The sequence below is a fragment of the Perissodus microlepis genome, chromosome 18, assembly GCF_051167445.1.
Source record: "Perissodus microlepis isolate ML-2025 ecotype Zambia chromosome 18, ASM5116744v1, whole genome shotgun sequence".
NCBI classification, from domain to species: domain Eukaryota; kingdom Metazoa; phylum Chordata; class Actinopteri; order Cichliformes; family Cichlidae; genus Perissodus; species Perissodus microlepis.
In genome coordinates, this window is record NC_140478.1 from 7,678,963 (window position 1) to 7,706,470 (window position 27,508).

General features: G+C 38.4%; 1 protein-coding gene across 1 annotated transcript; it reads left to right on the plus strand.

Annotated features, from left to right (window-relative positions):
- Window positions 1–1,085: 1,085 nt before the first annotated feature.
- On the plus strand, window positions 1,086–27,414 carry LOC146367131 (uncharacterized). Its single transcript, XM_084911573.1, has 75 exons — window positions 1,086–1,198; window positions 1,327–1,388; window positions 1,487–1,525; window positions 1,881–1,905; window positions 3,856–3,924; window positions 4,003–4,092; window positions 4,176–4,244; window positions 4,363–4,458; window positions 4,603–4,689; window positions 4,814–4,915; window positions 6,314–6,379; window positions 6,485–6,574; window positions 6,660–6,746; window positions 6,829–6,918; window positions 7,052–7,141; window positions 7,251–7,313; window positions 7,445–7,498; window positions 7,606–7,668; window positions 7,749–7,817; window positions 7,930–8,013; window positions 8,209–8,295; window positions 9,006–9,089; window positions 9,174–9,242; window positions 9,326–9,400; window positions 9,483–9,599; window positions 9,692–9,781; window positions 9,949–10,011; window positions 10,108–10,170; window positions 10,247–10,315; window positions 10,421–10,504; window positions 10,604–10,690; window positions 11,115–11,198; window positions 11,289–11,357; window positions 11,494–11,583; window positions 11,841–11,930; window positions 12,015–12,104; window positions 12,188–12,250; window positions 12,849–12,908; window positions 12,996–13,064; window positions 16,099–16,182; window positions 16,343–16,429; window positions 16,511–16,594; window positions 16,698–16,766; window positions 16,838–16,927; window positions 17,008–17,058; window positions 17,151–17,240; window positions 17,330–17,419; window positions 17,511–17,582; window positions 17,716–17,778; window positions 18,460–18,522; window positions 18,611–18,679; window positions 18,785–18,868; window positions 18,968–19,054; window positions 19,479–19,562; window positions 19,653–19,721; window positions 19,861–19,950; window positions 20,208–20,297; window positions 20,382–20,471; window positions 20,555–20,617; window positions 20,986–21,045; window positions 21,133–21,201; window positions 22,056–22,139; window positions 22,301–22,387; window positions 22,469–22,552; window positions 22,662–22,730; window positions 22,977–23,066; window positions 23,158–23,247; window positions 23,334–23,423; window positions 23,515–23,604; window positions 23,696–23,764; window positions 23,887–23,949; window positions 25,678–25,740; window positions 25,833–25,979; window positions 26,210–26,257; window positions 26,511–27,414. The coding sequence occupies exons 1-75, from the start codon at window positions 1,123–1,125 to the stop codon at window positions 27,065–27,067; spliced, it is 6,303 nt and encodes a 2,100-aa protein (XP_084767699.1). The 5' UTR covers window positions 1,086–1,122; the 3' UTR covers window positions 27,068–27,414.
- Window positions 27,415–27,508: the final 94 nt, after the last annotated feature.

Sequence of the window (27,508 nt, forward strand, 5' to 3'; positions counted from 1 at the left end):
ATCTGACTTTTAACTTCAAATGAGTTTAGAGAAAGGAAAGCATTGCATTCCAGCATTACGGTGCCAGGTTAGTCTGGATGTCTTACTGTTATTGATGGAACAATAAATCCTGCATTCCACCACAAATGTAATTTTAAAAAATCCCATCATCTGTCATTTCAGCATAGACCAGAGACACATTTCAATGCTTCACCCAGCACCTTCACCGTGTTGGTGGTCATAAAAGTAGCTCCAACTGAACCTACAGGCGCTTCTGCTTTAGAAACAAATGCGTAAAATCCATTACACCGAATCTTGTTTTGGTTTTTTGGGGTTTTTTTTTTTTTTGAAAGGCCAAGTCAACGTCCTGAACTTCCAATTCAAATGTTGGGGAAGGATCTGAAAGCGACCAGTTCATATGAGGAAACCGAGCCCAGAGTTACACTTAAATGTGTAATTGCAGAAACACATGAACAAGAGGAGCCTATAGAGAGTTTGCAGCGCTAATCTCGGAAAAGCAAAATGTGTCTGATTGCAAAAGCTCCCTGACAAGACAGGGTGAAAAAAAGGAAAAAAGTATCATTTTAATTATGTTTGCAAATGCAAAAATAAAGCAAAGGTTCCCCTATTTTCTTTACTTGCACATATGCATTACTCATTTCCTCAAACAAAGATGATGACGTTTGTATGTTTATCTATTTAGGTTTAATAAGTTTATCTTTTATCTTCGGCAGGGGGGGTTGTAAGCTAAGAGTGGAAATTGAGAAAAATCCAAAGAAATTCACAGACTTTGAGGCACTGTATGTGATTAAAAGTTCTCTGGTACTTTGAACGTGATTGATTTTTATTTGAGCTTTAGCGCAATGTTTGTTTGAGACAAATAAAAATGTCAAAATAAATCAGACAATAAGGTCTCTCCTCTTTGGCGAGGAATTTCATTTAAAGACACGGTTGCTTATTTGTTATTATTTGTGTGCACAGTTGGCTGTGTTTAACTTTTGCCATTTACAGCAAATTAAGTCATTTATTTACTCCGCCTCTTCTAGGAAGTCATCACTACCCCTGGACATTGATCAGTCAGAGTCTTATAAAAGGCCCGCTGACTGCTGCTGACAGCAGAGGAAGGTTTTGGAAGAAAAAACCATGGCTGGTGGTTCTCAATTCATTTGGATTCCACTCCTCTTCACCTGTGTACTCTGCACTTCTGATCCCAGAGCTGGTAGGGGGAAATAATATCAGTTAATTTGTCATTGTCAGTTAATAGGGGTTGAATTAAACAAATACCTGTAACAACAACAACAACAACAACAACAAAAGTAAATATTTATGTTTTCTCATTTATTTCAGGCCACAACAGGTTGGTCAGAACTGGGAATCCCGACTTGGACGCAATCCTTTCCAGGATCCTTGTAAGTCCCAGAAAATGTGACTTAGCAAATGTTTAGAGATGAGCAGAAGTTTGGCTGCTACTACTAATGATACATTTCTTCTTCTGCATTTACCTTAGCTATCCACTGACTTTCAAAACAGCCCTGTAAATGTGACGGTAAGTAGTAATCATTAAATAGTTATTACATCATGTGATTTATCTCTATAAATGTTGTGATCAATAAAAGTTTTAGTGTATCTATATTTGTATCTCCCACTGAGCATAAGATCTCTGTGCTCAGTAGCTTCTTTCGAAAAACAACTAAAAACACATCTTTTTAGAATTGCTGTTTGTTAACTGTCGTCTGTTTTGTTTTATGCTTTGTTATCCTTGTGTGAAGCACTTTGTGATCTTTTATCTAGAAAGGTGCTATAGAAATAAAGTTTTACTTACTTACTTACTTACTTATGATAGATATAAGAAACTTGTTATATTATCTTCAACTGATCTAAGATCAAATGTTTTATTACAGTCAATTGTCATCAAAACTTGCACCGGTAAGTGATTTTTATTTATTTTTTTACATCTATTTTATTTAACAATACACTACAATCCAAAAACATGTTCCCAGTACGCTGCTTCTGCTCATCTGGAATGTTTTATTCACTCATCCAAGCGACGTCAAAATCACTCGGATAAGTGATGTAAAAAATGTTTCCCACTGAATATGCTATGCTATGAACAGAACCAAGTTTCTGGGATTTAATAACTGGATTATTGAGCGTGCATTACACAGATTCAAAAATACTGATGCCAGTATTTATCTGAGCGAGTGTCTTAGTGTAGTCTCTACATTATTAGTCAGATAAATAAAGATTTGAAAAACTAAATCTAAAATCTTACATTTAAATGTTTACCTCCTGTCACATTTGACCTCTAACCCCAACTTTAAGGTCAATAGATTGAATTGATAATATTCCTATATAGAGCTCTTTAAAACTAGGTTTCTTACTACTGTTATTTCTATTACTTTATATAGGCGTGTAGGAAATGATATACAGTATGGTAAATGGCCTGCATTTGTATAGCGCTTTACTCAGTCCCAAAGCGCTTTACACTACATTCAGTCATTCACCCATTCACACACTGGTGACGGCAAGCTACATTGCAGCCACAGCTGCCCTGGGGCGCACTGACAGAGGCGAGGCTGCCGGACACTGGCGCCACCGGGCCCTCTGACCACCACCAGTAGGCAAACACGGGGTTAGTATCTTGCCCAAGGATATTTAGCATGCAGCCAGGAGGCAGCCTGGGATCGAACCACCGATCCCAGGCTGCCCTGCTCTGCCACCTGAGCTACAGCCACCCCAGTATGGGGATTTTTAACAGGTTATAACCATTTGAAGACAAGTACAATGTTCCCGAATACTTTTTTGAAAACAAAATCAACTCGTGTGCAAAAACTCTTTTCCACTTGATATTTATTTACTAAATATTTAAACAAATTTTACTGAAATGAATGTTGCACACATGCTATAGCCACATAAATAAAAATAATTATAAGTAACTATATATAATATATAATTGTGTAAAACTAATTATAAACAAAATCATATCGAGTATATTAAAATGGGTTTCAGCAGGGCGAATAACAAAAGGCTGCACTTTGCTCTTGTTTTTACTGCGCTACTAACTTCTTAAAGTACATTTAAAAAGTACAAAGAAATTAAATATATATAAAATACAATACAATTTCCCTTAAGAGTAAATACTGCACAGAGAGTGAGCTGCCTTGGCAGATGTCTGCTTATTATTATTATTATTATTATTGTTATATTACCTCTGCAACTTTTAAGGATATTGGATGAACTTCTTAAATTTACATAAAAAATTAGTGTTTGACTCAATCAATCAATACATACATATTTTAATACATTAAACATGGTCAAAGTAAGAAAAAAAAAAGAGGTCAGCTTATAGAGAAGTTATTTCAAATGAGCCAAAAACTTCAGACTGCTCTAAGCCCTCTGTTTTAGACAGTTGCCCACATTTGGCCTTCTCAGGTGGAGCTCTGGCTGTGAGCAGACATGCTCTACTCACCTTCTGTTCAAATCTTCTGTTTGCAAAGCGCAGCCAGTCAGAAGAAATTAGTCTTAAAGAGACAGGAGGGGAGGAGCTGAAATACTTAGTTTCAAACAGTGGGTGAGCAGTGAGACTGTTTATCTTGCTGCTTTAATATGTGGCATTGCTAACAGTGGCAGGGTGGGGTTTGTGGCTCAGCTGCAGGGGAGGGGTGGAGCAGTGGGTTCAGGGTACGGTGTCAGGGGAGGCTGACACACACCTGAGCTCCATCAGCTGATCATGTCTCCCCTATAAAAGATGGTGGGGTGTTGTGTGTGGGTGGCAGCTGGAAAGCTGTGACAGTGTTGGTGAAAAGTACCAAACAATTAAGGTGAAAGCTGTGTGTGTGGGTCCTCATTCGTGTCACCCTAACATTTCCTTATCAGGTGTGAAAGAAACTTTGGAGGTGTTACAAAGGAAACTTCAGCAGGCGAATCGCCGTTACAACCAACTCGGTGAGCATACATCCAGCGAAGAGTTTATGTAGGCCTACTTTTGCTTTGGTTTGCTGCAACCTGTACACTTTCTTACAGGTGACGAGGCCTTTGGGCTGAGGACGGAGGTCATACAGCTGAAAGTGGAACTTGCTGCATGCATGTCAACAGCATCGTCTACATCTGGCAGTAAGCTTTTCCTTGCACATATGTAACAGTTGGAGACAATTTATATCAGCAAAAGTTAAAATGCATGTGTGATTTCCTGACAGCGTACCAACCCAATCTGCAGCTCAAAATGAAGCAGATGCTGGAGAAGCTTGATGGTGACACACTTCTCCGTAAGTTTTTTGGAAATACAGTAAAATCTCTCGCACAGGTCACGATTTAGTATTATAATTTTAATCATATGACGCTGCACAGTTCAGCTTTTATGTAAAAGTGTTTTCTTTCTTTCAGTTTTTAAAATAATGACACTCACCAGGGAGGTGAGCACTTTGCAGGAGAAGATCAAGCTTGCAACTAATTCTAACAGAACTGCAGACGAAATCGCAGGTGAGCTATTTTATCGTTAGCATGATGTGCTTATCTTGCAGTACTGAGAAATGTTTGAATTTGCCTCCACTTGAGCGCTATTCTTCTGGTTGGAGCCACAGAAACTGAATGAAGATGTTTCATTTCTAAACTGGTTTCCTGCAGAGCTGCAGAAAGAGCTGGACAAGAAGACGGCTGAACTAAAAGATCAGATACCGGAAGCTGAAGAAAGCCTTTCAAACGCAACTCTCAGTAAGTGTATTTTTGAACCACATTTGAGGAACGGAAGGTCAACTGAAGGCACTGGTGTTGTGCGAATGCATATATAAGGAGAAGGAAATGGCTCATTGATTTCTTTTTTTCTCTCTTCTTTCAGTACTTCAGATAATCTCCCTGCAGAATCAGCTCTGGGCTTTACAAGAGGCAGAAACAAGAGGGGAAAAACCAAACTCTGAGAGTTCAAGTGGCATGACTCTGGGTAAACTGCGGGCTCTTTGATTTAACCAAAAAAACTGTTGCTTAATTTGTGAAAATTGCTTGTCCACACTTCAGGCAGAAAAATTGACACACAGTTCAGTTCATAGTTCAGTAACTACCATTCAGCACCATTCTTTGGTGGCTAATTTTTTAAACTTCATTTCACATTCTCTATTAGTGCTGCTAACAACAGCTTAGCATTTTGTCTAAATAAATTGCAATTAAAACGTAAAAGTTATTACCCTTTAAACGTCAGTTATTCATGAAAAAGTGTTTGTCTTCATATAACATCAGACATGTTGTAAATAACGAAGAGTATATTCCAGTACAATAATAGCGAGAAAACCCCAACAATCAAATAACCCCTTATGAGCAAGCACTTGGCGATAGTGGGAAGGAAAAACTCCCTTTTAATAGAACCAGGCTCAGGGAGGGGCAGCCGTCTGCCGTGACCAGTTGGAGATGGGTCCATAGATTAATAATAACTCATCATTAAATGCAAAGTAGTGTATAAACACAAATAATTAAAAAAAAAAAACATGAGTGAAGCTAGGCCCATTGCAGTATAACAGCAGGAAGGTTCAGGCTAACATTTGTTAGACAACAAGAGGCCTTGGGTACAGAGTTGAAGGTGAGCAACTTTATTTGGCCTTGTAGCAAGTGGTCACCCAGTCAACTACACTAAAGCAGCACCTGAAACTATGCTTTTTAATGCTGTAATGTAGCTACATTAGCGAGTGGCACTGTGGTTAGTGGCTAATACATTTGCCCCCACGCAAAAGATCCAGGAGAGGATATAAACCTCGCATTATGGGGTTACAAGGTAGAGCTTTTCTAGTACTAGCTCCAAGTTGAGATAAAGGGTTGTGTCTGGTATCTGTAGTAAATCGAACATATTGATCTGGAGCTGATGGCTACCTCTTTGGAAAAAAAGATGCAGCAGAAGTGTCATCAATGTGGCAATCTATGGGAGTCGGTTCATTTTTGAAGCCACAGCTCAAGCGTGACTTTTTTCCTGTGGTACCATTTTAACTCCTAAATATGCATAGCTGTGCACTGTGGTCTCCCACTTCCTTCTTTCTTGGTCACAGTTGGTTTCTGCGTGAAGGTTGCAGAACACACTGTTATATGAAATCCATTTAGTTTTTTGGTAACTTTTTGGTTGCTCAGGACAAAATGAAGCAAAGAAGTGATGGTTGCTGAAATTGATCTACTGCATGGCTGCATATTCCGTAAAAAAAAAAAAATCTTAAGGAATTTACAATAGGTGTTATGAAATATTTAATAATTATTTAGATTTCAGGTTAATATAATGCTAAACTAGGAAAAAAGGTCATCTTCTTTCATTTTATTATGTTATTATATTTCTGTATCCTGACCATTTTCTTCTGCTGCTCAGTGAAAGAACAGCTCAACAGGGAGATCGTTCTGCTGCAAGAAAAAGGAGATGGCTACTCTGCTAATTGTAAGTGAATCTTTCTAAACAGGCCTGCATTTCTTGTGTGAGTAATAATGTTAAAGGCTTGTCTTTCAACATTTCCCAACACTTCGTTCTCTGCTGGCTGTCCAGTGCTGGAGCTGATTTATGTGCGCACGAAGATTGCAGAGTTGAAGAGGATGATCATCGATGCTATTGAGAAATCCAAAACCTTCGCTGCTGGTGAGTTGTAGATCCCGTCTCTCCTTTGTGGAGCAGCACATGTTTATTCTTTTTTACTTTATTTATTTAATTTTTTTAAATTCAGATGCCAGGAAGCAATGGATGCAAAAGATTGATCTCCTCAGAAAGCTGATTATACAGCTGAAAGATGACGAGAACAACAGGGAACTAAGTAAGTGAGCATTCAGCGTCGAGCACGTCCTTTGTGTAGTTATTGTGCCATTAACTCGACACCCTCTTGATTCTTTCAACAGCCTTGCAAATTATGAGAGTGCAGGCCGAGGTGCTACATTTTGAACAGCTGATGAGAAACGCCAAAAACATCACTGATTCCCAAATTCAAGGTAAATGGCAGCACAAATCTTTGAAACTTTACACTACGAAGTCAAGTCACATATGTACTTGTCTTATTTGGAACTACCAAATTATGATCTGCTAATTCCAGTAGAAACATTAATAGCTGTTTATTCATCCTAGGGTTCCGCGTTTTGTTGGACAGAGAGAAGCAAAGGCATGACGTTTTACAGAGGCAACTGGAAGCAGTGGAGTATGTTAAGGCCCAGCAGAGTAAGTATAAAGGAGAGGCGGAATGATCACCTCACCAACCTCACCACGTATAAATGTGCTGCTAAGGCCCAACACTCAAGACGATGGTGTTTTCTTTGTCTTTGAACAGTCATGCAAGTCATCAGCCTAATAGAAGAAATGAAAAAGCAGCACCTGACAGGCCAGCCCACCAGTAAGTCCACCTGCACTAACTTTAGTGTTAAATTCAGAAAAACGTTTAACGTCATTTGTTTTCTGGGCAGAGAATACTTAATCCTTGACATTAAGATTGCGATCTTACATTATGATACTTTAAATCTGCAGCTGTGCGTGAAGGTACAGAAAAAAAATACATCGAAGCTCAGGCCAAAATAAGAGGTGAGTGCTCGGTGTGTAGTTTGTTTTTGTTTTGTTTTTTTTAGAAATTTTTAAAACTGTGTCTGATAAGAGCTTCAAGTACCTGATTTTATCCTTTTATACAAAAGAGCTGCAGAGGAAACTGCGACTGAAGACTGAAATGGATTCCAAATTTGTGAGAAGATATGAGCGTAAGTTTTTAAACTGGCTTTCAGCTACAACCTCTGATTATTCCTGCTTGATTTTAAAGGATGTGTCTCGTTTCTGTTAGAGGTGAAGATCGACTTTGACCGCAAGATTGCTGAGCTGAACAGAACTGAGGACTTCCAACCAGCTCTCAGTGAGTCATGTTGCCGTACGCAGTGTTCAGCGGTGTCTCTCGCTCGGCTTGTAATCTCGTTATGTTGAATTTGTAATCTGTGTAGTGATGTTTCTGTTGCTTTCTGCTCCAGTTATAAAGCTGATGAGCCTGCATGATGAACTCAAGGCTTTGAAGGATCAGATCTCTCTCTCAGAAGACAAAGACTTGACCTCCGGTGAGGGACAGAAGTCACAGATATATACCATACCTTTGTGTTTATTCTATTAATTAAGTGGATTTTTTTAAAGCAATTTTTAAACAGTTTTGCGCTTGAGACAATTAAATTACATCTTTACATTTTCCTTGGGAAAACTGGGAATTTCTCTGATATTTTTAACATCTCTTAATAACCCCTATTTCTGTCCAACAGAGCTACGGAGACAACTGGAGAGAAAACAAGAAGAACTGAGCTCAGGAATTGCAGACATAGAACGTCTGACTTCTAGCCCAGAAGCAAGTGAGTTTCTTGACTTTACTTTATGTGAACCAGAATTATTGTTTGAACGCTAATCATTGTTTTTAAGCTAAACTCAAACTGACATACACAGTTATGTACATAAAGTGCATATTAAAAAGGGACATAACATCCAGTTTTAAAGGGAAAACTAGTGTGGAAGAACCTTAAACTGCTTCCTTTCTAGTGGCCAGCAGAGTTAAGGATTGTAAAGTATAATCATTTAATGTGAAGCAGCTAATAAATGGCTGAAATGCACGACGACTTTCTGATCCTTGTTTTAGACAAATCCACCAATAGTCGCCCTGCTAGGTCCTTGTGCTTTCAGCTGTCGTGCTATTAAATCACAAGCTAGTCAAACACAAACTGAATACAGATGAGACCTGGACTGTCACATATCATGGCTTTTATGGTTAAATCTAACTCAGGTCACATGTAAACCTGCAAAAACCAAGATTAAAGAAAATGAATTAACAGCAGAGTGAAAGAATAATGTTGAGAGAGGCTTTGCTTGATATGCTGGATGTTTTGGGGGTTTATGTTTTATCAATCATTAGTTCAAAAGAGTGTAAAGTAGAGACTTGTTGGAGTGGCACAGGGGGAGAAGGGAACCAATGAGATTCTGAGTTGCTTACAAAAAGCAAAAAATTGGTAGACATTGTTGCAGTAAGATTCATTTTCTAACTTAAGGACTGCACGTTGCTTTGCTTTAGTTTTAAAGATCCTTGAACTGCAACATGAGTTATGGAACCTTTGGAACAAAGCCACCAATGGAACCACAAGCGATCGAGAAGAGGGTTAGTGTTGTTTAAATATTTTTTTAAAAAGTCAAGATAGAACCTGCAAAATATAATCTAAATACATACTTTCCTTTTCCTCAGAGTTACAGGACAGACTTGACGGCTTCATCGATGAAATCAACAACAGAGCCGGTGAAAACACAAAACTGAGTGAGTCTTGTGAGAAACTCTACAAACTCTCTGCAGTCGTATCTTTTGCAGTCAGCTACATTTTTTTTTAACCTTTTTTTCAGTTCTGAAAATCATCAGTCTGCAAAGTCAGCTGGAGCACCTGGAGACGCTGCTGTCACAAACCTACAATTCAAACTGTAAGTATCTCAACCAAGACCTCATGCTAGCATAGAGTGTCATAATGTTACTGTAGCAACTTGACATGTGTGTCACTTTCAGCTCCAAGCATGGTGATCATAAGGAACAATCTAACAGATGAGCTCACATTCAAGAGAGCCGAGCTACAGAAATATATCAATGAGCTGAATAACAAGAATCCGGCTAATGCCAGATTAAGTAAGTCCAGAAATACACTTGGATCAATCTTGATTGTTGTGAAGTAGCCTAAAACATAATTCTATACACCCTGACTTTTGTATTTTCTGTAGTTCTGGTTATCACTGAACTCTACAAAAATCTCAAAAGAATTGAAAGAGAAAATCGTGACGATAACGCAGAATCCTCTTTAACATTAACTCGTAAGTATGTCCTACAATCACTGTATCACTTCAAGCGAAATGGGCTTTCATAGAGCGAACGGAACAACATTCATGCCACATGCCTGAGATCGAAAGCTGTTTGCTGCAGGATGTTCATGTTGCTAATTTGCACCATAGTGTTTCAGTCCATTTCTTTTCTTTTAAAGTCCTTCAGATGTATCTTCAAAACAAAAACAGGGAATATGCTCTTATGAAGGATAAATTCGCAGGTGAGTTGATTTTGTTTTTCTGAATAAATCCATAACTAACAGTTTGTGTCAGAGAGACAGTTTTTGTTAACTTGGATTTCCTTTTTCACTGAGCAGAGTTGGAGAGGCAACTGCAGTTAAAGACACATGAGTGCTCTGGACTTGAACAACAACGAAACCGTAAGTTGCGAATCTGACTTCGACCTCAGAGTGTCTGAGACTGAGTTTTGATGTGACTGATTTTTTTTTTTATCAGAGCTGAAGATTGAAGTTGAAGATAAGATTGCAGAACTGAACAAGACGAAAGACTTCAAAACTGCTCTGCGTGAGTGCGGTGCAGTTAAAGTCTCTCTTTTTTTTGCTCACATCCTCACATTATATTTCAGAACTAATCTGTGCCGTCATATCTGCTCACGTTTGTCTCTGTTAGTCCTGAACGTGATCAACATGAAGGCTGAAGTGAGGGCTTTGAAGGAGCAGATCTCAAACTCAAAAGATCCAGAAATCATCTCACGTGAGTATCAGCTGTCATAGTCAGCACACTTCCTGGAGCAAAAATGTGAAACAAATATGACCTCAAGTCGTATATCTGTTTCTCTCTGCTTCCCCACAGAGCTGCAGATGCAACTGGAGAAGAAGCAAGATGAACTGATTACTAGGACTGCAGAAATGGAGGAATTGCTTGCCAACCCGAGAGTGGGTGAGTGCACTGCTGTACTCTGTGATCAACACTGTTTAAACAGTCTGACAACCCGCTGCCTATTATTGCAATACTAAGCCTCTGGGGGCAATTGACAACATTTGGGAGCCAGGATTTCCTGCTCTGCGTGTTCTGTGCAGTGGATACTTTTCACATGGGGACCTTATCTACTTGGAAAAAGCCTATAAATCAGTTAACTTAATGTCTGCATGGTGTTAAAGAACAAATGATCTTGATGGGTGTAACTTTGCATAATTTTAGAAGAAGCTAACATTTGCAAAATCACCATCATACTGGGAAAAGAATGTGTTTCTGTCATGTTTTTGCAATTTGGTTGCACTGACACACATTTCCATTTAAAATATCCCTCTAAATGACACAACCAAAACTTACCTTCCATTCATCAGATGTTTGTTTGTTTCAGTTTTACAAATCATTGAGCTCCAGAATGAGATATGGGACCTGCAGAACAAGGATGTGAATGGGACAGCGGGTGACCGGATAAAAGGTACTTTAAGGTTTAAGGTGCTGATTGAGGGTGACACAAAGTCATAGTAGGTGACTAAATGTTATTAATACAATTCACTGTTTTTTGCAGCTCTACAAAACAGAATAGACACACTCATGACTCAAATAGGCAGCAGTGATCAAGAAAACACCAAACTGAGTGAGTATGAAGTAACTGTGAGCACTGAGGTTCACTGACAAGTTGAATTTTCTTTCTTTTTGCCTTTTTCCCTCTCATGAAGTAATTCTCTCACAGCATGTCTTTTTTGCTACTTTTTTGCTTCTTTGTGCTTTAGCACTGAAAATCCTGAATCTGCAGAGTCAGGTGAAGCACCTGCAGAATCTGCTGTCAAAACGCGAGTCTCTACAAACCAGTAAGCTAACTGGTAAGTATCTCCCATTGTGCTTTTCCTCTAGTGCTAAGCGTGTGACAAATACAAGTGAGCAGGCAGAAGCACAGAGGAGTCAGATGTGGAGCAAGTGAGAGTTTTAGTTTTCCCCATCCTTGTAGAAAAAACGAAATAAGTGTGAGAGATAAAGAAACTTGGTAGCTTTTGTAATTCACAGTACAAAACAAAATGTGTAGGATGATCTCTCGTGTCTGACCAATAAACCTGTTTTAACTTCTTTAAAATGACCTCAGAGATCACAAATGAGCTTGCAGCCAAGAAGGGAGAGCTGGAGAAACATGTCAATGAGCTGAAAGAGAAGAACCAGGAAAATGCCAACCTGAGTAAGTCAAGAAAGAACATGGTGTCTGCAGAAATGATGAAGGAAAAAAAGTTCTGCTTTGATTCTTTCTTCCTCTGTTCCTCAGTTTTGAACATCACTGATCTGCAAAGCCAACTTGAAAACCTTGAAAAAGTTAAGACAACTGAGGATAAAGAAAGTGCTGCTACAATTTCTAGTAAGTATTTTTCTTTTGATCTCTAAAAGCAAGTATGACCTCTGATACCTTCTTCACCTGAAGCTAACTTTACATTTTGTTAGATCTCAGAAAACAACTGAGGGATAAAGAGGAGGAGCATTCTCGTGATCAGGAAGTGATCCTTGGTAAGTTCATCCGTGGCATGTTTAAGTTTCTGCAACAAGAAGGATTAAGTTGATTTTAAAATGCTTGCAAGTCTCTGCCGATCTCAGCAGATTGCTGCCCCTCCCTGGTTCTGCCAGAGATTTGTTCCTGTTAAAAGGGAGTTTTTCCTTCCCTCTGTCACCAAAGCACAGCGCCTTGAGGCAACTGTTGTTGTGATTTGGCACTGTATAAATAAAAGTGAACTGAATTGAATTATTGGAGAAACCTGGAATTAATAGTTTTACAAACTCATAGTCAAAACCCACTGAAAGCCAACAAAATATAACAATATGAGCTTTCATGCTGACCTGTATCAAAAAATAATGAACAAACTGTCAATGCACTAGGGCTCCAAAACTATCTTGTGAATATCTATTGGTCTAGAATCATGATGTTAATACTATTTTAATTTTACGAACCTAAATACTTTTACTCACTCATAGTTATGTGAGTGTAAATACAACAATATTTAAGTTCAAGTTTCTCTTTATTTCAAGTTTCTGCAACATGTGGATAGACTACAAGTTTAATAGCATTACTAGCCTAGACTATTGCTTAGTAATGTAACCTTTCTCTTAGACTTGCAGCAAAAACTGAACGAGACAGAAAGCTGTTTAGTTTATGAGCAGACAATTACAGGTGAGTGTAATCTTTGACTTGCTGTTCTTGCTAAATACAGAAAACTGTTCTCTGTGATCAGCACCCATAATAAATGTCTCTGTGCAGATCTGCAGCAAAACCTGAATGACAAAATCAAGGAGCTGCAGTCCAAATCGAACTCTGTTACTTCACTTGGTGAGTGTTGAATCTGTTAGCTGTACTGTATTAATATGTTCCATCTTCCACCATCCAGTTGATCATATTTAACTAATTTATTTCTGATCTCGGTGAAATGATTTAAAAAGGGAAGATATTAGAAGCCATTAAGAAGCTCACAGTATTGCAACACATTACAGGACAATAATAAATAATACATCATGATACATGTAGGTATATTTACTGATTAAAAACCCTGAAAGACCATAAGAATAACACCAAGATATTTACTGCATTGTGTATCATCATTAGTGGTGCATGCCTAGTAGTACACAATGATAGTGCTATATTAATGTTTTTCCATGTTTGTGCACTTGGCCAACAGATGTAATCATATATCTATGTCAGGGGCCATAATCATATGGCCCCTGACAATCACAAAAACGTACACGTGAAAACTGTAGCTTTAAAAGAGAGATTTAAGGAGTATAGCAAATGTATTGATATCTTTGGTCAAAAAAATGTAAGATCCAAATTGTAATATACAATGTACACTACAGCAGGAATGATTAACAACAGCCACAAAACATTTTAAACTAAAAATGTAGTTTTTCACAATATTTAGCAGTAATGGTGCTATGGTTCATGCAGTCCTCATGGTCAAATGTCTTCAGCATTACCATTGTCTCTTCATGCTGATATTTAAGGATTTTATTTCTAATTATTCATTCCCAGTGTAGTGGTGACTTGAACAAATTTTCATGACCTCTGAGTGACGTACGGGTGACATGCACAGAAAGTGGCAGGTGAAACAAATGCAAATGGAAAACATGATACTGGGGTGGGAAATGGAAGAAATATAATACATATGAAAATCCAAATAATTTGAATGTTTTCTTTAAAAACATATATAGATGTTAATGATTGATTTACATATGATGGCATTTGTGCAATTATTATAGTGAGATGCTATTATTCTGGAATGGAAATAAGGATGTTTTCACAAGGTGTTAAAGCTGCATAAAAGCTAAAAACAGGTCATTTTAGCCCATTGCAGGGTTGTTTGCAGATTTTAATGTTGTGTAATAAAAATGCTTTTGTGGTCTTACAGGTGCATAATTGCAAAGAAAGGGACACTTAAGTCCTTTGCTAGGTGGTTGATTGGCAATATGATGAGGCCAAAATATCTGATAAGTTAGAACCTTCAGGAGCCTGAGATGTATTTGTATGCTAATTTTTAATGCTTAGTTCCAGATGGTCTAGTTTGCAGTCAAAGAAACAAACACACAGACAGACAGAGCGTTTTAATATATTAAAGAAAAAATAGGTTTTAATAATGTGTCACTAATATAAACTGTCTCCCTGACTTGTTTCATCACACTCTCAGTGTTTCATTATCACTTCCTCACCGTTAATGAGTTTGTGGTGAAGCCAACCTGAGAGAGAGATGTAATGTAGACACTAAAGCCGGTGCGCAAGAATGTCATACTAAAGAGGATGGTTCTTTTAGATACGGGGGGGGGGGGGGGAGCGAGCGAATCAGAAACCCTGGGCACAATGATGAAGCAGGCCTGATCAGAAACAGTTTATTCCCCGAGACGGACAGTAGGAATAAAACAACCCAAATAATAAAAAAAGTATACAATAAAATGTTATTAATATACTAAAATCCCCCAGGAATAAATAAAACCCACTTCAAAAACTGCTAAAAATATAATTCTCTGCATGCACTAAAATCCCACCCGGTTCCCCAATGTAACTGTCCCACAGTCCAGGACGAATGTTTGTTAGGTGTTCATGAGCTGGACAGAAATTCCTCTTGCGGAGGGGGGTCCACGCCAGCCTCGTCCCAGGCCGACGGGGAGGAGCCTCCCCATATGGAAAAGAAATAGTAAAAACTTATAAAAGACTTGCATAAGATGTGGCCTACTTCATATAGTGAATCATATAAGGCTTATGTGATTTACTCATGAAAGTGGCCACTTTCATATATTGTTTTAGTAAGTATCCAAAACATACAAGTTTCATTTATATAATTTTTCAAGGGATCTTTCATCTGTTTTTACTCTTGTATGCTTTTCATACAAGTTTCACACAAGACAGATACAAACTTTATAAGATTTATACATATCTTTTCCATATGGGTCTATCCCCCTCTCGTCCTTTCGCTGGGCCCATCACACATTCTGCACTGGCGTCCGTCGCTCGATACCACCGCGGCTCCACTTGCGTCATCGCCCTGTAAATAAACAAATAGGTGCCAGAACCATCGTCCCGGAAGCGGCCCTGGCTTATAGCCATGGCAACCCTCTGCCAACACGGCTGCACCCAGTGAATGACAGTGGAGACACTACTCACAAATGTAGGCAGAGGTATACCTCTCCCCTGCTACTAATCACACACGTTGTCTCCTGCTGTCGCCGTTCCTGCTGTCGGGACTGGGTCGCCATGTCACGCTGACTGGTCCGTCTCCAGATGAGGCACCGCACCCCCACGATCAACCAGCGGGTCCCTCTTTTTCTCCTGGCCTTCGCGCGTTCCTCCTTATATCTGGGGCCTCTCTCCTCCAGTATCCAGCTAGCTTCCTTTTAATAGGTGTTTAGACAGCTGATAGGCCACCTCTGGACACACACATGCCTCAGCAGGTGATCCCTACCAGCTAATTTGCCCCATGCTCAGCCAGTCCACAGTGGATTAAAACAATGTCAAATAAAACACTAAGAACCATGCAATACAAACAGAATAAAATCATGCAAATAAAACAACACTCCCAAATAAACACTAAAAATCAGAATAAAACCAAGATAAATACAAATTTGCGTGTGACAGAGAAACAGGACGCATGTTAATAACAATTCTGCAATTTGGCTCCAGTGTATAGATATTATAAAGTAAATAGAAAGTGTCCTAGCTGGTATTCAGAAAATTGCTTATATGGATCATAGTTGTTAAAATCAGAGCCTTTGCTACAAACACAACTTACATTGGGCACATGCACAGATGTTGTGCACATTTTCATGTTTCTTAGATGAGAACAGTGAACGCTGATGTTTATTCTGACTGATTCTTTCAGCTCTACAAATTTCTACATTAACTCAGCAAGTGGAGCAACTGAAAGCACAAATGAACACCTCTGTATCCAAATCCAAGGTTGATGGTGAGTGTGTTTCATTGTCAAGTCAAGCAAGCAGCGCTACTGGGGTCCAGTATTCACATGGTGTACATTAAAGGGTTGTTGTACAGCTTTAATATTAGCTAAATAAATATTTACATTTACGCATAAATCCCCCCCAAACAAAGTTTTGTCTGTTCTGCAGAGCTCCAAAAAGCCATAGATGAAAAGAACGAGGAGCTGGACAAACTAACAAAAGAGCTGAAAGAGAGAAGCACTCAACCACGTAGACGTGAGTACAAACAACCTGCTGAAAGAATCCAGATTACTAACTCAGGTACAAATACTTATCAGTGTTCCAACCTTCTTTCAGTTCTGCAGATTATTGCACTGCAAACAGAAATTGAGAAACTGGACACTGTGGCGGAAAATGATAGAGATGAGGAGAAGATTAAAGGTGAGTGACATATCTTACCTGCGTAAAGTAACAAGTGTAAAGCAAAAATAGGATCATTTCTGTTTTGTTTTATCTTCTTGAAAAAATCATCTTTTTTTTCCAGCACTTCAAGGAAAGCTCACTTATTTGATTGATGGAGTTAAAGATGAACAGGATGAAAACACTAAGCTGAGTGAGTAACAGTCAGAGTAAAATACTTCCCTCACTCTCTTCTTGTTATATATGCATAAACCTTTTTTGTAGCATTTCAGATCTTGAATCAGCAAGCTGAAATAGCAAGACTGAAGAAGCAAGAAGAGAGGAAGAATCAGACACAAGAAGCAAAAATTAAAGGTGGGCTCTCCTCAAATGCGATCATAGTAATGCTACAGATATTTAAGGACATAAAACATCACTTTTGCCTGTTTTTGTAGATCTGGAGAATCTACTGGAGGCCATGAGAAATCAGAGAAACACAAGAAGTGGTATGAGTTCAGTCATGAGTTCTGGTTCAGTCAGCAACAAGGATGAAATATCAAACAGCATCAGAGTCCATAACGTTTGTGTTTTGTTTTAGCTGCTCAGATTATGGATCTTGAAGTGCAAATTAAAGAACTGGAAGACAACATAGCAGCCCTCAAAGAGGCTCATACTGAGAGCCTTGCAGGTACAGAACAAACTTTGAAATGTATATTGCATGAAGTAACCTGTATATTAAGCTAATGGTTGTGTTTATTAATCTCAACTCACTTTCAGACCTTCAAAGGAGACTAAAGTTGAAAGAGAGGCAGCTGGATGACACTGAAAGTCAACTTGAGCATGCAGATGCAGAAAATTATAAATATGGTATGAATATTGTTGAATTTGCTTTTTGGTGTCATGCTGTTGGTGTCCTTTTAGTACGATATAATATTCCAGTTGTTTGCATTTCCAATAGTGATGGAGATTGCTGATCTGAGGGTGAAACTGAAAAAGGCAGTGACGCAGACATCTGACAAAAAAATCAAAGGTTTGGGATTTTTGCAGTCATTTAACAATTTAGTGCATGTAGAGTCAATCTCATACATATTTTGAAGACCTGCAACACATTTCTGCTTGATCTTAAATCCTGTTTAAAAGTACTTTTTTACTTTCTTTGTCAGATGTGGAGAAGAAACTAAAAACACAAGAAGCTGAGAATAAAAAACTTGAAGCTGCAAACAAAGGTTTGTATTTTATTTTTGTTGGGTTTAAAGATCTATTTAACTCTTATAGTATAATGCAACAGCTCATTAGCTTAGCTTAGCACACAGACTACAAATAATGGGCAACTGCTCGCCTGGATTTATCTGCTGACTTCTATTTTCCAACTCTGTTTGGCACATATGGATTACAGTAATTGTTGAACATGAGCAGCATAAGTGTGACATGTAATTCCTTTGCAAGGCTTTTGCTGTAGATTAAACAAATGAAGTAAAACATGTTAATTTGTCTTTAGGAATCATGTAGTTAGCTTTAGGGAGGCTAGCTGTTTCCCCTTCTTTCCAATCTTTATGGTAAGCTAACATTCACATTATATAGCATTTTATATCTTGAGATAAAAATTTACAACATGGTCTTTAGCCCCTTATAGTACCGGTATCTACTCGGATCAACTTGCCACGGTTTGCAGCGGTTTTCAGAGTTTTCCATTAGCTTAATTACCTTCAGTCATGGCGAGCCCATCCGAGTAGAGACTAATGGAAAAGGCGCTTTCAGTCCTTTTAATTTGTTTTGAGTAAGTCCTCCAGATCTATCTTTTTCAAAAAGACAAAGACACAAATTAGGGTTTTTTTCTGAATATATCCATCATAACAAAGAGTTTTGTGCAGAGATCCAATTTTAGTTGTTTGTTTCTTTTGATTCAGAGTTGGAGAAAAAACTGCAATTAAAGACTCAAGAATGCTCTGGACTCGAGCAACAACGAAACCGTAAGTTGTAAATCGGACTTCAACCTCAAAGTGTCTGAGCCAATGAGCCTGAGTTTTGATATGACTGTTTTTTCTTTTTTTTAATCAGAGCTGAAGACTGAAGTTGAAGATAAGATTGCAGAACTGAACAAGACGAAAGACTTCAAAACTGCTCTGCGTGAGTGTGGTGCAGTTAAAGTCTCTCTTTTTTTTGCTCACATCCTCACATTATATTTCAGAACTAATCTGTGCCGTCATATCTGCTCACGTTTGTCTCTGTTAGTCCTGAATGTGATCAACATGAAGGCTGAAGTGAGGGCTTTGAAGGAGCAGATCTCAAACTCAAAAGATCCAGAAATCATCTCACGTGAGTATCAGCTGTCATAGTCAGCACACTTCCTGGAGCAAAAATGTGAAACAAATATGATCTCAAGTCGTATATCTGTTTCTCTCTGCTTCCCCACAGAGCTGCAGATGCAACTGGAGAAGAAGCAAGATGAACTGATTACTAGGACTGCAGAAATGGAGGAATTGCTTGCCAACCCGAGAGTGGGTGAGTGCACTGCTGTACTCTGTGATCAACACTGTTTAAACAGTCTGACAACCCGCTGCCTATTATTGCAATACTAAGCCTCTGGGGGCAATTGACAACATTTGGGAGCCAGGATTTCCTGCTCTGTGTGTTCTGTGCAGTGGATACTTTTCACATGGGGACCTTATCTACTTGGAAAAAGCCTATAAATCAGTTAACTTAATGTCTGCATGGTGTTAAAGAACAAATGATCTTGATGGGTGTAACTTTGCATAATTTTAGAAGAAGCTAACATTTGCAAAATCACCATCATACTGGGAAAAGAATGTGTTTCTGTCATGTTTTTGCAATTTGGTTGCACTGACACACATTTCCATTTAAAATATCCCTCTAAATGACACAACCAAAACTTACCTTCCATTCATCAGATGTTTGTTTGTTTCAGTTTTACAAATCATTGAGCTCCAGAATGAGATATGGGACCTGCAGAACAAGGATGTGAATGGGACAGCGGGTGACCGGATAAAAGGTACTTTAAGGTTTAAGGTGCTGATTGAGGGTGACACAAAGTCATAGTAGGTGACTAAATGTTATTAATACAATTCACTGTTTTTTGCAGCTCTACAAAACAGAATAGACACACTCATGACTCAAATAGGCAGCAGTGATCAAGAAAACACCAAACTGAGTGAGTATGAAGTAACTGTGAGCACAGAGGTTCACTGACAAGTTGAATTTTCTTTCTTTTTGCCTTTTTCCCTCTCATGAAGTAATTCTCTCACAGCATGTCTTATAGCAAACTACTTTTTTGCTTCTTTGTGCTTTAGCACTGAAAATCCTGAATCTGCAGAGTCAGGTGAAGCACCTGCAGAATCTGCTGTCAAACCGCGAGTCTCTACAAACCAGTAAGCTAACTGGTAAGTATCTCCCATTGTGCTTTTCCTCTAGTGCTAAGAGTGTGACAAATACAAGTGAGCAGGCAGAAGCACAGAGGAGTCAGATGTGGAGCAAGTGAGAGTTTTAGTTTTCCCCATCCTTGTAGAAAAAACGAAATAAGTGTGAGAGATAAAGAAACTTGGTAGCTTTTGTAATTCACAGTACAAAACAAAATGTGTAGGATGATCTCTCGTGTCTGACCAATAAACCTGTTTTAACTTCTTTAAAATGACCTCAGAGATCACAAATGAGCTTGCAGCCAAGAAGGGAGAGCTGGAGAAACATGTCAATGAGCTGAAAGAGAAGAACCAGGAAAATGCCAACCTGAGTAAGTCAAGAAAGAACATGGTGTCTGCAGAAATGATGAAGGAAAAAAAGTTCTGCTTTGATTCTTTCTTCCTCTGTTCCTCAGTTTTGAACATCACTGATCTGCAAAGCCAACTTGAAAACCTTGAAAAAGTTAAGACAACTGAGGATAAAGAAAGTGCTGCTACAATTTCTAGTAAGTATTCTTCTTTTGATCTCTAAAAGCAAGTATGACCTCTGATACCTTCTTCACCTGAAGCTAACTTTACATTTTGTTAGATCTCAGAAAACAACTGAGGGATAAAGAGGTGGAGCATTCTCGTGATCAGGAAGTGATCCTCGGTAAGTTAATCCGTGGCATGTTTAAGTTTCTGCAACAAGAAGGATTAAGTTGATTTTAAGATGCTTCCAAGTTTCTGCCGATCTCAGCAGATTGCTGCCCCTCCCTGGTTCTGCCAGAGATTTGTTCCTGTTAAAAGGGAGTTTTTCCTTCCCTCTGTCACCAAAGCACAGCGCCTTGAGGCAACTGTTGTTGTGATTTGGCACTGTATAAATAAAAGTGAACTGAATGGAATTATTGGAGAAACCTGGAATTAATAGTTTTATAAACTCATAGTCAAAACCCAATGAAAACAATATGAACTTTCATGCCGGCCGCTATCAAAAAATAATGCCTAGACTATTGCTTAGTAATTTAACCTTTCTCTTAGACTTGCAGCAAAAACTGAACGAGACAGAAAGCTGTTCAGATGATAAGCAGAAAATTACAGGTGAGTGTAATCTTTGACTTGCTGTTCTTGCTAAATACAGAAAACTGTTCTCTGTGATCAGCACCCATAATAAATGTCTCTGTGCAGCGCTGCAGCAAAGCCTGAATGACAAAATCAAGGAGCTACAGTCCAAATCGAATTCTGTTACTTCACTTGGTGAGTGTTGAATCTCTGAATAAAAAACCTTCTAAGCTGTCAAGTTCATCATAATATATTCATTTTTTTCTATGAAATAGTTTTAAAAGTGAAGATTTTAGAAGCTGTAAATCATATTTTACTTAACTTTTTATCATGTTCTACAAAAAAGGTTTAATCCGTGATGTTGAAATTTTGTAGTTATTAGGGGAACGCCTGAGTCACTCATGGTCAAGCAAGAGCTGCAAATGTACTGCATTATTTATTATAATTACTACTACATGCCCACGCTACAGTAGTGCCACTGTAGTGTTTGGCCTATTTGCGCAGCTGGCTGATTGATATAGTTAATCACATTGGGGGTTGGGGTAATCTCACAAGGTCCTAGGTGGTTGGTAGGCATGTGTAATTCAACTTTGTGAATATAAATAAAACTAGCTGCCTCATAATAAGATAATATCCAAATAAAAGGAGGTTTTTCACAACGTGCTGTAGGTCCATAAAGGCAAAAAAAGTCATTTTTAGCCACTTGCTAGGTTTTTGCAATAGGATGGTGTCAATCAGACTTTTTGAATTTAAACTAGATGTTAATGTTGTGCAATAAAAATACATTTATGTTTTTATAGGAGCATAATTGATAAGAAAATGAACTTTTTAGCCCTTTACTGGGTGGTTGCTAGGTGATATGATGACATCATACTATCTGAATATTAAAATATCTGAATATATCTTAATATGTCCAAAAAAATAAATTATTGCCATGATTTCTTTCTCCACATTCTCAATGTTATACTATTCGCAGATGTTGTGCACATTTTCATGTTTCTTAGATGAGAACAGTGAACGCTGATGTTTATTCTGACTGATTCTTTCAGCTCTACAAATTTCTACATTAACTCAGCAAGTGGAGCAACTGAAAGCACAAATGAACAACTCTGTGTCCAAATCCAAGGTTGATGGTGAGTGTGTTTCATTGTCAAGTCAAGTAAGCAGCGCTACTGGGGTCCAGTATTCACATGGTGTACATTAAAGGGTTGTTGTACAGCTTTAATATTAGCTAAATAAATATTTACATTTACACATAAATCCCCCCCCAAACAAAGTTTTGTCTGTTCTGCAGAGCTCCAAAAAGCCATAGATGAAAAGAACGAGGAGCTGGACAAACTAACAAAAGAGCTGAAAGAAAGAAGCACTCAACCACAACGACGTGAGTACAAACAACCTGCTGAAAGAATCCAGATTACTAACTCAGGTACAAATACTTATCAGTGTTCCAACCTTCTTTCAGTTCTGCAGATTATTGCACTACAAACAGAAATTGAGAAACTGGTCACTGTGGCGGAAAATGATACAGATGACGAGAAGATTAAAGGTGAGTGACATATCTTACCTGCACAGAGTATAAAGCAATGACTTCTTAAAAAATAAAATACATGCATTCGGTGGAAAAAAAAAGTAATTCCTCATCTTTTTTTCTCCAGCACGTCAAGAAGAGCTCAATTCTTTGATTGAGGGAATTAAAGATGAACAGAATGAAAATATTAAGCTGAGTGAGTAACAGTCAGAATAAAATACTTCCCTCACTCTCTTCTTCTTTGTCTTTAATATGTATGTACATATATGTTTATCCCAAAAAGTCTGTTTATCTGAATGTAGTGCTTTCAGTGAGTGTTTTCAAGTGACGGAACATTTCTCCCACTGAAAACACTACGTCCAGATGAACAGACTTAATTTTTCGGGGATTTCCTTACCTGGATGCACTGATCATGCATGAAGATGATTTTCTTTTTTAATAGCATTTCAGATCTTGAATCAGCAAGATGAAATAGCAAGACTGAAGAAGCAACAAGAGAGGAAGAATGAGACACAAGAAGCACAAATTAAAGGTGGGATGCAGTGGGCTCTCCTCAGATGTGATCATAGTAATACTACAGATATTTTAAGGACGTAAAACATCACTTTTGCCTGTTTTTGTAGATCTAGAAGATCAACTGGAGGCCATCAGGAATGAGATACAACACAAGACAGACCTGCTGGATAGAAAAGATATAAATATTGCTAATCTGTGTAAGTATTTTGCTCTGGTTCAGTCAGAAACAAGGAGTGAAATATCAAACAGCATCAGAGTCCATAATGTTTGTGTTTTGTTTTAGCTGCTCAGATTATGGAGCTTCACAAGCAAATTAAACCACTGGAAAATAACATAGCAGCCCTCAAAGAGGCTCATACTGAGAGCCTTGCAGGTACAGAACAAACTTTGAAATCTATATTTTGCATGAAGTAACCTGTATTTTAAGCTAACGGTTGTGTTTATTAATCTCGACGCATTTTCAGACCTTCAAAGGAGACTAAAGTTGAAAGAGAGGCAGCTGGATGACACTGAAAGTCAACTTGAGCATGCAGATGCAGAAAATTATAAATATGGTATGAATATTGTTGAATTTGCTTTTTGGTGTCATGCTGTTGGTGTCCTTTTAGTACGATATAATATTCCAGTTGTTTGCATTTCCACTAGTGATGGAGATTGCTGCTCTGAGGGCGAAACTGAAAGAGGCTGAAACGCAGACATCTGACAAAATCAAAGGTCAGTCATTTAACAATTTAGTGCATGTAGAGTCAATCTCATAAATATTTTGAAGACCTGCAACACATTTCTGCTTGATCTTAAATCCTGTTTAAAAGTACTTTTTTTACTTTCTTTGTCAGACGTGGAGAAGAAACTAAAAACACAAGAAACAAAGAATAAAAAACTTGAAGCTGCAAACAAAGGTTTGTATTTTATATTGCAGGTAGTCACAAAATTAATTTGATATTTTGTCACAAACATGTATCAGGGTTGGATTTAAAGATCTGTTTAACTCTTATAGTATAATGCATTCATTTAGCTAACAGGAACTGAAAATTATGGGCAACAACTAACCTGGCTTTCTCTATTTGTTATGTACTCGACTATTTTCTAACTCGATGTTTGTCATGTATGGATTAGACAAATTGCTGAGCAGAAATAGAGGCGGGCAAGCTGTTTTCCCTTTTTTTGCAGTCTTTATGTTAAGCTAACTAGCTAGTGGCAATACAATCAGTCAGTGTAAAAAGAAAGTATTAGGTCTTAAATACAAGCACAGATGAACTGCAAAACATGATATATTACACCGTCATTGTTTACCTAACAAAACCTAAACCAAAAGGCAGAAGCACTGTATGGAAAAACAGATGCATTTATGAGTGACTCAGTGACTGTGAGGTGCCCGGGTCCTGTGGCTGCAGTAAACAAATAGGGGCTTTTATAGCTGGTGAATGAACGTTAACCTTGATAACTCTACTACGCTCGGCAGTAACGATACTCGGTTCAGGCTGTCCCGTATTTCACAATAAAACTCACTCACTTGAGTGTTCTCCAAACAACTTTTTCGGTCTTTTTCTAGTTTTACTGTCATGAACTTTAACATTTAACATGTGAACTGAGGCTTATAGAGTCTCAGATGTAGCACTTTTTGCCCCAGTTTCTCTGAGTATAGCATGGTAAATTTGCTGCAATATCCTAGCCACTGTCTTGAATATTTTCCACTTTCGTGATTCTCTCACTGTAGAATTATGGACTTTAAGTTTTTTGGAAATGGCCTTTCAACCCTGCCACTTACCCTCCTAATTCCTATGGAAGCAGTAAGGGTGTAGTTCTCCCAAAGTTGATTCTGTTCATCTGGATGTAGCGGGTTTTTTTTAGTGGGAGAAACATTTCGTCACTCATCCAAGTGACTTCTTCAGTCTCAGCTGACTGCAGGTTTCCCCAATCTTATAAACAGTACATTTGCATAATGACTGAAACCAGCCCACTGAAGGAACAATGGGCTGGGAGGTCAGTTCCTTAATCTTAATTATGCAAATTCTCATGACCATTGATCAACAACCACTGACCAAAACCCACTGATCAAAGCCCACTGATCAATGGCCAGGAGTCCCATTCACAGAGAGTTGGGGAATGGCTGCAATCACAGCATTGTAAGATGGCGAAAGATGTACCCTTAGGCCCCCTCCTCGATTCAGAGATGGTTTTTCCCTTTTCACGTAAATGGCCTCCTTGACTCCGCGCTCAAACTACCGTTCCTCCCTGTCCAGGATGTTACATCCTCATCATTGAAAGAGTGGTGTAGTTCACTAATGGTGTAGTTCATTTTCCACACACTGCTTCTTGTTTTTGAACAACTTTTTGTGCATCTGATGTTGTATTTACTTAATTTCTGTCTGGTATGATGAGAACCAGATTTTCTTTATTATGTCTGGAAACATCAAACCTTGGCACTGACAGAGAGTGTACTTTCTTTGGAGCATGTTGTGACTGCCTGTCTATGAAAAGTGCTTAATAAACTTTACTTTACTTTCTGACATCTTTTCATCTAAAATTAAACAAGGACAAATAAATGCATTTCTCAAAACATCCAAAACTATCCAAATGTGACTCTCATTTAGCTGGTTCATGTTTAATCTCTCTCCCTCTGTCAGACCTAAAGCAGGAAGTCACAGAGCTGAAGATGTGCTGCTCTCAACTGCCAGAGGAGTGTGAAGGTAAGATTCCCAATGTGACCGCATTATTATTGTGTGGATATATTGTACAGATGCACTCCTTGAGGTTCTGAAGTATGTATTTCATCAAACAGACTTGCGAAGAGATTTGCAGCAGTGCCATGATGATGGAGACCGCCAGCTGCAGGAGCTGCATCAGAAGGATGCCAAGCTCAACCAGTTGGAGCAGGAGTTACAAAGACAGAACAGGGAGAATAACAAACTGCAGAATAATATTGACAGTATGTTCAAGCCACAGAATGAATAGATTCAGTATAATATGGGAAAGTAGGTAGTAGTGAATGTGAGGATTCTTAATTGGATAATTCAATCTTCTTGCTAGTCCTGAAAGCTGAGAAAAACAAACCTCAGGAAATTGTAGAACTTATAGTTTAGCCCAGCAACATACAAAGAGTAAACTGTTATGACACAAAATCCTCTGACAGACATTCTCTTCTTACTCTGCCCTCAGGGCTTCAAAGGGAACTAGGTGATACAGAAGAAAAGACCATCCATACCTGTGAGTCACACACGAAAGTTTGTTTCTTTTTTCTTTTTCTTTGCACTTTTGTTTAAAGCTAATAAAGCTGCACAGATGCCATGAAAAAAAATACACGACTACTCACGCTGCATACAACAGCCTGTTGTATGAAAACGTCTATATAACTTTAAAGCACACCCTTACATTTTCCACATTAAGGTTAAATTATGCCATCTGTGTTATCAGGGTTGTTTTACTGCATGCTGATTTCAGATGGTGTTTCTTTTAACAGCAAAGATGACCTTCGATCCAGACACAGCGCACCCAAGAATAGTTTTATCTGATGATGAAACCGAGATGTCCACTACAGATTTTATACAAGATGTCCCCAACAATCCAAGACGGTTTGATGTGATTCTGGGGGTCCTAGGTGCCACTGGCTTCTCATCTGGCAAGCATTACTGGGAGGTTTCAGTAGCTGGAAAGACCTGTTACCACCTTGGGATGACCAGTGAATCTTCTCGAAGAAAGGGATCAATACCCTTCAGTCCAACAAATGATTACTGGACTATAGTCCTGAACAAACAGGGTCAGTACAGAGCTATAGAGCAGAGGAGAACGGTTCCCATTCCTACTGAGATACAACCAGTTACCCTGGGTATCCTGCTAGATTACAAAAAGGGAACCATCTCGTTTTATGATTCAGGGTCCAGAACTCATATGTATTCTTTTGTAGGTCAGCGCTTCACAGGAAAAATTTATCCATTTGTCAATTTCTGTGTAGAAGATGGCAGCGCTCCAAATCCAGTAGTTTTAATTACTCCTGGAGCAACTGACTGGATAAAATAAGGGTCACGAGAAGTTCTGTCCACACCCATGTCAAAATGTGTGACATTTACGAGTATGGGAAATAAAATAATAACTGAAGAATAAGTGCACATATTTCTGCTATTGTTGCTATTAAATGCTTCAGACAGTAAAACAAATATACCATGCTTGCAACATTCGCTCCCTGTCTTTAAAGCCAACCTTAAGTCTGCCTATTCTCTTTGATTTGAATCATGCTGTTAACTCCATGGTTTTTTACCAGCTGTTATTTTTATCAATACTGTGATTTTGATATTTGATTCTATGTAAGTTGTCCCTGAGTGTCTCGGCAAGTGCCTATTAATAAAATTCATTACTAAAATATTTTGTTTATTCTCATTATCAAAAAAAAGTGTTTCTTGTCCATGTTATTCCAGATGTGTTAATTGCCTCACAGAAGAGCTAAGCCTGTTTAGATATTAA